This window comes from Suricata suricatta, chromosome 11 (assembly GCF_006229205.1).
Source record: "Suricata suricatta isolate VVHF042 chromosome 11, meerkat_22Aug2017_6uvM2_HiC, whole genome shotgun sequence".
NCBI classification, from domain to species: Eukaryota; Metazoa; Chordata; class Mammalia; order Carnivora; family Herpestidae; genus Suricata; species Suricata suricatta.
In genome coordinates, this window is record NC_043710.1 from 100339840 (window position 1) to 100349773 (window position 9934).

The following is a 9934-nucleotide window of genomic DNA, read 5'->3' on the forward strand; positions in this document are numbered from 1 at the left end:
GTGTATTTGAGATCTTTCTTGTTTCTTTTTTTTTTTTTAATTTTTTTTTAATGTTTTATTTATTTTTGATACAGAGAGAGACAGAGCATGAGAGGGGAAGGGGCAGAGAGAGAGGGAGACACAGAACCAGAAGCAGGCTCCAGGCTCTGAGCTAGCTGTCAGCACAGAACCTGACGCGGGGCTCGAACCCACGAACGTGAGATCTGACCTGAGCCGAAGTCAGAGGCTTAACTGACTGAGCCACCCAGGCGCCCAAGATCTTTCTTGTTTCTTAATGTAGACTTTTAACACTATAAGCTTCCCACTTAAAATGCTTTTGCTGCATCTCACAGGTTTTGGTATCTTGTGTTTCTATTTTTGGAGATTAAAAAAGTGTTTTTTAAAATTTCTTCCTTCACCCAGTGGTTGTTCAGGATGATGATGTCTAATTTTAGATATGTATGAATTTTTCAGTTTTGCTCTTGTAATTGTTTTCTAGTTTCATACCATTGTGGTGTTAAAGATACTGGCTAAGATTTTAATCTTCTTACAGCTTACTGAGAGTTGTTTTTTTAATCTTTCATATGATCTGTCCTGCAGATTGTTCCATAATGTGCTGGAGAAGAGCATGCATTCTCTTGCTGCTGTGTGGGATGCTCTGCATACATATGTCAGGTCTATTTGTCTAAAGTATAGTGCATTTTCAACATTTCCTTTTTAATCCTGTTTGTCTGGATAATCTAGCCATTGTTGAAAGTGGATTACTGAAGTTCTCTTTTCTTGTTGTACCATTATTTCTCCTTGCTCCAATGCTGGGCGTATATATATTTATGATTGTTATATTCTCTAAATGAATTGACTGCTTTATCATCATGTTATGGTATTTTTCATCTTTTGTTACTGTTTTTGGCTTATCGTATATTTTGTCTCATAAAAGTATAGCTACCCCTTCTCTGTTTTGGCTTCCAATTGCATGGAATATCTTTTTCCAGCCTTTCAGTTTGAGACTCAATGTTCTTAAAGGTGAAATGAGTTTCTTGTAGGCAGTATATAGTTGGGTCTTATCCACCTAGCCACTCTATGCCTTTTGATTGGAGAATTTAATTCATTTTATTTAGAATAATTATTCATAGATAAGGACTTACTAATATTATCTCTTTTCTGTTTTGTCATTACCTTGATTTTTTTCTTCCTCTCTTGCTGTCTTCCTTTTTGAATTGCTTTCCTATAGAAATATGCTCTGATTCCCTTCTCTTTATCTTTTGTGGATATACTTTACATTTTTATTTTGTGGTTCCCATGAAGCTTACATAAAACATCTTATAGATATAATAGTCTGTTTTATGCTAATAATGGCTTATTTCAATTGCATAAAAAAATTCTATCCTTCTACTCCCCTCTTAGGTTTTTGGTGTCACAATTTACCCCTTTCATATTGTATGTTCATTAACCAATATTATAGTTATTGCTATATTTTTTAATGTTTATTTTTGAGAGAGAGAGACACACAGCATCAGTGGGGGAAGGACAGAGATAGGGAGGGAGATACAGAATCCCAAGCAGGTTCCAGGCTCTGAGCTTTCAGCACAGAGTTCCATGCAAGGCTCAAACTCATGAACCGTGAGATCATGACCTGAGCCAAAGTTGGACGTGTAACCAACTGAGCCACCCACGCGTCTCATGTAGCTTATTGTTATTTTTAATACTTTTGTCCTTTAACCTTTAACCGTCCATAACCTGGAGTTTTATGGTGAACACACTATTACATCACTAGCATATTTTGAATTTAACTATATTCTTGACTTTACCAGTTTATTGGATAGTTTCATATATTTTCATGTACTCTGAATCCTTTCATTTCAACTTGGATTCTTTCAGCTTTTGTTTGTCTAGGATAGTTGTTATCTCTCCTTCATTTCTGAAGGACATCTTTGCTCAATAGAGTATACTTGGTTAGAGTTTTTTTCTTTCATATCCTCCTATTCTCTCTAAGGCTGCAAAGTTTCTGCTGAGTAATCTGCTAATAGCCTTATTGGAATTCCCTTGTCAGTTGCAAGTTTCTTTTCTCTTGCTGTGTTTAAGATTCTAGTCTTTGTCTTTGATTTTTGACAGTTTTGTTACGTGTCTTGAAGGAGATTTCTTTGAATTGAATTTGTTTGGGGACCTATAACTTTTCATAAACTTGGATATCCAAACCTCTCCCCAGATATGGGAAGTTCTTGGCTATGATTTCTAAATAAGCTTTCTGTTCCCTTCTTCATCTTGTCTCCTTGGCTCAGGATTCCATTGATTTATAGAGTAATTCTTTTGAAGATATGTCATAGGTAATGTAGGCTTTTTTCACTCTTTCATTTTTTTCTTTGTTCTTCTCTGACTGGATAATTTCAAAGTTTCTGTCTTCTAACTTGCAGATTCTTTTTTCTGCTTGATTCCTTCTGACGTTGATCCTCCCTTCTGAGGTTTTATTTTATTCATTGTATTCTTCAGCTGCAGGGTTTCTGGGGCATTGTGGTAAATGATTTCTGTCTTTTTGTTAAACTTCTCATTTTGTTCATACAGTTTTCCTGGCTTAGTTGACTTTTCATTTTTGTACCTTGTTGAACTTCCTTAAAACAAATATTTTAATTTCTTTATTCAGTAAATTGTAGATCTTCATGTCTTTGGGATCAGCTACTGGAAATCTTCTGTGACCTTTCGATAGTGGCATGTTTCCTAGATGGTCACATTCCTTGAAGTTTGTGTTGCTGTCTTCACATCTGTGGTAGCAGTCACCTCCCTTAGTCTTTACTAACTGCCTTCAAGAGAGAAATGCCTTCTGTCACCCCTGGGTCAGCTAGGGATGCTGAGGTTTTCTCACCTGCTCACACTTCTTGTTTCCTCCTGTGGCAGAGTTTTTTATGTTGTATGTCTTCTCTTGATCCTGCAACACATCAGGCCAAATGTTTACAGCCTCCCTTTTGTTTTTCCAAGAATCACACTAACGCTGAGGTGGTCTTTCCCCGGCCTGCAGATTTGGTTCATGCTCAGCAGTTATCTACCAGAGTTTACTCCCACCACCACCGTCAGGAGCTTGCACAGGGAGCTGGACACAGGTGTGGGGGGGGGGAGTATGGGTGAGGCACTCGAGTACTAGGGAGTGCCCATGGGCCACTTGTGTGCAAGGCATCTCCACTGGTTCATGGGCAGGGTTCTTGGTGGAATCCGTGACACAGTGAGGAAGATTCACCCCCTTTATTCTCAGAGTCCTGTTTGCCCTTCTCCCCTTTTCCTGCCTCCTCATGCAGCTCATGATTTAGTATTCTGGATGGAGTGAGAGAGACATGGGCCTTTTGGCAGCATTCCACACAGCAGCGGAAGCTGGACGCTCGCCCACTGCTCTCTTTCCACTATGGGAAAAATAATGGACACGCTCTCTCAGCCCTCAGCTGTGCCATCTTGGGGGGGGGGGTGATAGGGCTGAAGTCATACTGTTCCTCTTACCCTATCCGGTGAGCTGGAATTTCTCCCCCGGAAACCTGGACTTCCACAAGAATTCTTGTCCATGGGTGTTTAAGGTGGTGTTCTCCCACAGCCGAGAGGGGCGGGAACCAGTTCACAGCTTGGAGTGTAGTCTGTGTGCCTATTACCCAGAGCGCTGTTGGCTGAGACTCCTCTCAGGTCTCTTGGTGTCTGGTGCTGGATCCCACAGCTCCCACAGAAATGCCGTGTCCATGGCAGGATGCCACATGTTCTTGGGAGGGGACACGAACCAGGAATGTCTTCTTCAGCCATGCTGCTGATCTCACCCTCTAGTACTACACCATTTGGAAGAGGCCTTTTCTGAGGAGACCACATTGTGACTATATTTATTTTTTCTAGATTATTGCATCATTCCCCTCTGGGTGACTTACCTATTGAATATCTATATTGTTTAATAATTAAATTTTTTATGCAAATTGCCACTTATTTCCTATGGAAAGTAGGATAAAGTACTTTTGTAGAATTTGAACTGGTCCACAAAGCAGCAGAGCTGCTAATTATGAAAATATTTGGGTTACATAAATTTCCCATCTTCCTTTTATTATCTGAACCAGCTATTTCCTGCAGGGAATATAATGTTCAAGACCATATTAACAAAGGATGCATTAGTAAAGCCCACTAATTAGGCTGTTTCTGATGAGCTGTGATGAGATTCACTTGAAATACAAGCAGGGCAGAAATCAGTATTACCTTGTACCAAATAAATCCTGGTACTCCAGCCCAGTGGAACCTACACAGGACGGGCAATCCACAAGCAGATTAAGACTCCATACTTTTTTTTTTCAGACCCCTTTCCACTAAGAATCATTATCTTTGTTAACTGAATTTCCCATGATGGGAAGCTCTTTTCACGTTTATGTCTTCAAGTACCCTTTGAAAATGCAGTTGTTTGAGGCTATAAGTAATCTCATAGTGCTGTCTCATTTGTCTTTCCTCCAGTGGTGGGAGAGAATGGCTGCTGAGTCAGAGCACTGAGCATTTCTGGGAGGTGAAATGGGAAATTATTTACAGCCCTGTGTCAAGCTGGGCATAAGTAGATATGCTGATTAGGCACCTTCACTCATTGCTTCTTAGGAAGTAATAAACTTCATTGGAACTTGAGCAATTTATTCTTTTTTGGAATGCATCATATGCTTGGAATATTAGTATTTCTGTGTTTTGTTTTGTTTTTGCTTTTCTGTTATATAACATCAATGTAAGAATTTATTTGAAAGGAAGTAGTTTATAAGGAGAAAGGAAATTAACATGTATATGTATTGAGTATTACTATGTTCTTGACTTTATATAATTTTAAGTAATTCTTACAGCAACTCTGCTAAGTGAGCTATATAATCTTCACCTTTGCAGATAAAGAGAATAAGGCCTAGAAATGTTAGTTTAGTGGCTAAGGTATCTCACAGTACTTTGAGAATGTTCTGCTACTTTGCTTTTTCTTCTGTTTTTAACGTATAAAGTGATTTCCTGTACTTTTAGAAACTAGCTTTATGTTGATGGTCTGTGCCTCAAGTGTATGCATGACACTGCAGTAATAATGGTTGTTTGGTTTTTTAAATTGAAGTATAGTTGACACACAATTTTACATTAGTTTCAGGGGTACAACATAGTGATTCCCCAGCTCTGTACCTTATGCTCTGCTCGGACCAGTGCAGGCACCACCTGTCACCATACAACACTATTACAGTAACGTTGGTTATATTCCCTAGCCTGTGCCCGCCGATTTATTTATTCCATGACTGGAAGTATGTGCCTCCTACTCCCTTCAGCCATTTCACCTGTCCCCTGCCTGCCCTGTGGCAACAAACAGTTCTCTATGCTTATGGGTCTGTCTCTGCTTTTTGTTTTGTTTTTCAGATTCCACATACAAGCAAAAGCGTATGGTGTTTGTCTTTCTCAGTCTGACTTCATTTAGTGTAATATCCTCTAGATCCATCCATGTTGTTGCAAATGGCAAGAGCTTTGTTCCTTTTATGGCTGAGTAATATTCCTATCCGTATATCCGTGTGTCTGTGTGTGTGTGCGCCACATCTTCTCTGTCCATTCATCTGTTGATGGACAGGTAGGTTGCTTCTGTATTTTCATTATTGTAAATGCTGCAGTGAACATAGAGGTGCGTGTATCTTTTTGAATCAGTGATTTCATTTTCTTTGGATAAATACCCAGTGGTGGAATCATATGATATTTCTATTTTAATTTCTTGAGGAATCTCCATACTGTTTTTTATTGTGGCTCTGTCAATTGACATTCCCACCACCAGTGCACAAGGGTCCCTTTTTCTCCATATCCTTACCAACACTTGTTATTTCTTATCTTTTTTTATACTAGCCCTTCTAATACCTCATTATGGTTTTTTTAAATAAATGTCTTTATTTTATTTAAAAATTTTTTAAAAATATTTATTCTTGAGTGAGAGAGAGAGAGAGACAGTGCGAGCAGGGGAAGAGCACAGAGAGAGGGAGACACAGAATCTGAAGCAAGCTTCAGGCTCTGAGCTGTCAGCACATAGCCCAACACAGGGCTCGAACTCACGAACTATGAGGTCATGACCTGAGCCAAAGAGGCTTAACTGACTGGGCCACCCTGGCGCCCCACCTCATTTTAGTTTTAAATTTCATTTCCCTGTTGATAGTGATGTTGAGCATCTTTTCATGTGCCTTTTGGCCATCTGTATGCCTTCTTTGGAAAAATGTGTACTCAGTTCCTGTGCCCATTTTTAAACTCTTTGTCAGATATGTCATTTACAAATATCTTCTATTCAGTAGGTTACCTTGTTGTTTGGTTGGTGGTTTCCTTCACTACAAAAGCTTTTTAGGTTGATGTAGCTCTAGTGGTTTATTTTTGCTTTTCCCTTGGGTGAAGAAAGACATACTTAAAAATGGTGCCAAGGCCAGTGTCTAAGAGATCACTGCCTATATTTCCATTTAAGAAGTTTTATTGTTCAGGTATCATATTTAGGTCTCTAATCCATTTTGAGATTATTTTGTGTATGGTATAAGAAAGTGGTCCCATTTTATTCTTTTACATGTAGCTAGCTGCCTAGTTTTCCCAGCACCGTTTATTGAAGAGCCTTTTACCCATTGTACATTCATGCTTCCTTTATCATGGATTAATTAGCCATATAAGCTTGGGTTTACTTGGTCGCTCTCTATCCTGTTACATAGATCTGTATGTCTATTTTGTGTACTAGTACCATACTGTTTTGAGTACTCTAGCTTTTTCGTTTATTTTGAAATTTGGGATTATGATATCTCTAGCTTTGTTCTGCTTTCTCAGTACTGCTTTGGCTATTTGGGGTCTTTTATGGTTCTATACAAATTATAGGAGTATTTTTTCTAGTTCTGTGAAAAATGCCATTGGAATTTTGATTGATTTGGATAGTAGGGCATTTTAACAATAATAACTCTTCCAGTCCATAAGCATAGTATACCTTTCCATTTATTTTTGCCATCTTCAAATTCCTTTCATCACTGTCTTAGCATCTTCAGAGTACAGATCTCTCACCTCCTTCATTTAATTTATTCCTAAGGATTTGATTTGATTTGATTTGATATATTTTGTTGCAAGGTTTTGAATTTTTTATTAAGTTTATATATTTAGAGAGAGAGGAGAGAGAGAGAGAGAGAGAGAGAGAGAGAGAGAGAGAGAGAGAGAGAGAACGAGCACAAGTGGGGGAGGGGCAGAGAGAAGGAGAGACAGAATCCCAAGCAAGCTCTGTGCCACCAGTGCAGAGCCAGATACGAGGCTTGAACTCACAAACTGTGAGATCATGACCTGAGCCAAGATCAAGAGTCAGATGCTCAACCAACTGAGCCTCCCAGGCACCCCTTTTGGTGCAATTGTAAGTGGGATTGTTTTCTTAATTTCTTTTTCTGCTTCTCCATTATTGGTGTAAAGCAATACAATACATTTCTTTATACTGATTTTGTGTTCTGCAACTTTATAGAATTTATTTCTAATAGGTTTTTTTTGGAGTCTTTAGGATTTTCTATACTTAATATCATGTCATCTGGGAATAGTCATAGTTTTACTTCTTCTTTACCAATCTGGATGCCTTTTATTTCTTTTTCTTGTCTGATTGCAGCAGCTAGGATTTCCAGTACTGTGTTGAATAACAGTGGTGAGAGTGGAATACTGCCATAATGTTTGTTTTTTCAGTACTTTGTTTGGGTCTTAGGTACAGATGTTAAGTGGAGAAAGTTTATTTGAGGTTACATAATTTGACATTTGAGGTTCTTTTTTACTCTTAACCTGTATATCACAACTTAATACAACAGATGTTAGTATCTGGTATCCTGGGATCGTTAGCATACAGATTGCTACTGAAAGGGTAATCTAACTTTAATACCGGCGGTTTGCTGTGGCAGGACAAGCACAGCTAGGAGCCAGTCCAGAGCCAGAGTGCAGGCCATCAGTGCCCCCAGGTTGTGGACGATACAACTATAGCTCCCTAGAGTTGTGAGGACTGGGAATGTGCAGAGTACGCTGCGCAGTGCCTGGTGCGCCTCCACCCCATCTGTTAATGGGACTTAAGACACACAGATACCTTGATGTTGTTACAGTTTCTTTCTCTCTTGAATAATAGTATCACTTTACCAACTCTCTGTTTTTGGTAATTTTGTCCTATTTTAAATGTTTGATTTCATAACGGATTTAGTTATTTATCAAGTAAATCGTTGGATTTGTTCCCACCAGTGATACCAAGAAGAAGCAGGGAATGAGGAAAAGGAACAACAGCGAAATGGAAGACGTGGGACCCACGAGTCGTAACGGGAAGAAGGCCAAGTGGGAGACCTTAGAGCCTTTGGACACAGGCCTGTCTTTAGCAGAGGATGAAGAGCTCGTGTTACATCTGCTCAAAAGCCAAAGCTAGATGCTCCGTGCTCTTCTCCTTGAGACCTCTGGTCCTGACTATGTGAACAAGAAGTTGAAAAAAACAGTTGGCTTTGGGACACTTAGGTAACATGAGTCCCATGCCCAGAGGATCTGTTGGATTGGACCAAAGCAATTCTGTCTCTAAGCAGCTTTCACAGGCCATGCTTGTGCCCTTCCAGAGCAAGCTCAGAGTGAGGGTGGATCGCAAAGTTTTCTCGATCCCATTTTCTAGCATGTGCTGTTAGATTTTATCCGTGCATCCCTACATCTTCTCATTGGAAATCCTTCCTTTGTTTCACCGGCAACTTCTGGAGACCTTGTTTTGTTGTTAGAAATTCCTCTCTTGCTTACCATACAGAAATTTCTGTGTACCGTTAAGCAAAATTGCTCACAATTTTGTTGTATTTAATATCTCTAAAGAGACAGAGTATGATGGACCAGTCCTGAGAAAAGAGTATTTTTGAATTGCAGCGATCAATAATAAACGTATTTCCTATAAAGTACTAATGTTTTCATTGTGTTCCGTAATATGAGAGCACTCTCGGGGAAGGTCCCCGAGTACAGTGCTTGGCCAGTTCCAGACAGTGAATTTGTCATGTTCTTAAATGAGCATTTCTAAAGATATCCCTTAGCTTATGCTTGCAGATCGCGTGGCCATTTTTGAAATCTGTACAAGTCCTGCATCTTCAGACTGTGCTCCACAGCCAGCCCCATAGTGAGCACCCAGTAGGCTGTAGGTCTTCTCTCTCTCTTTTTTTAAATTTTTTTAATGTTTGTTTATTTCTGAGAGAGAGAGAGAGAGAGCAGGGGAGGTACAGAGAGAAAGAGGGAGACACAGAATCCGAAGCATGCTCTAGGCTCCCAAGATGTCAGCACAGAGCCCGGTGTGGAGCTTGAACTCACGAACTGTGAGATCATGACCTGAGCCAAAGTTGGATCACCTAACTGACTGAGTCACCCAGGGGCCTCTAGGTCTTCTCTTAAGTACCCCAGAGCCCCCCACTGAGCCAGCTCCTGGTAATGAGTAAGAAGCAGAACAAGACAGAGTCTGGTTTTGGTTACAAATAATGGTCAGATTCTTTGTGGGGAAAGAAATCTGGCTTTGGCATGCTAGTTTTTACCATAGATTTGTCAGCCTCTCACTGTTCTCTCCCCTGCCTACTGCCCACTCCATGCACAAACACACACAAATAAGTTGCAATACCTGGGTGCAAATCACTCACGAATGCAAGGAAGGAAGTACCCCTCCTGCACACCCAACAGACACTTCCGACTCAGCCTGAGTCCATACTGTCTCTGCTTGTGTGATCGGTGCCCCTCAAAGGCAGTGCCTAGACACTCGATCACCCTTCACTTTGCTGGTTCTGTTGGTCCTTTGCATGTGACTCTTCTATCCACTGTTTGTCCATTGTCTTCCCAACTTCTGTCTTCATTCAGAGTTCAGATTCTCCTCGTGACCCGCTCACATCACTCCAGTGACGCCCAGCTGGTCCTGGTGCCTCCAGCCTCCCATTTCTGTAGCTGCACCTTCCAGTGGCCACAGTTGTCTGTATAGCACTGAGCTGAG

At 40.2% G+C, this 9934-nt stretch overlaps 1 protein-coding gene across 1 annotated transcript in view; it reads left to right on the forward strand.

Annotated features, from left to right (window-relative positions):
• The window catches only part of DDX10 (DEAD-box helicase 10), a 282694-nt gene extending 273824 nt beyond the window's left edge, over window positions 1-8870 (forward strand). Inside the window, exon 18 of the mRNA XM_029914966.1 lies at window positions 8188-8870. Coding sequence (XP_029770826.1) covers window positions 8188-8365 — 178 coding nt within the window. The 3' untranslated portion in view covers window positions 8366-8870. The remainder of the gene's footprint in view (window positions 1-8187) is intronic.
• The last annotated feature ends 1064 nt before the right edge of the window (window positions 8871-9934 follow it).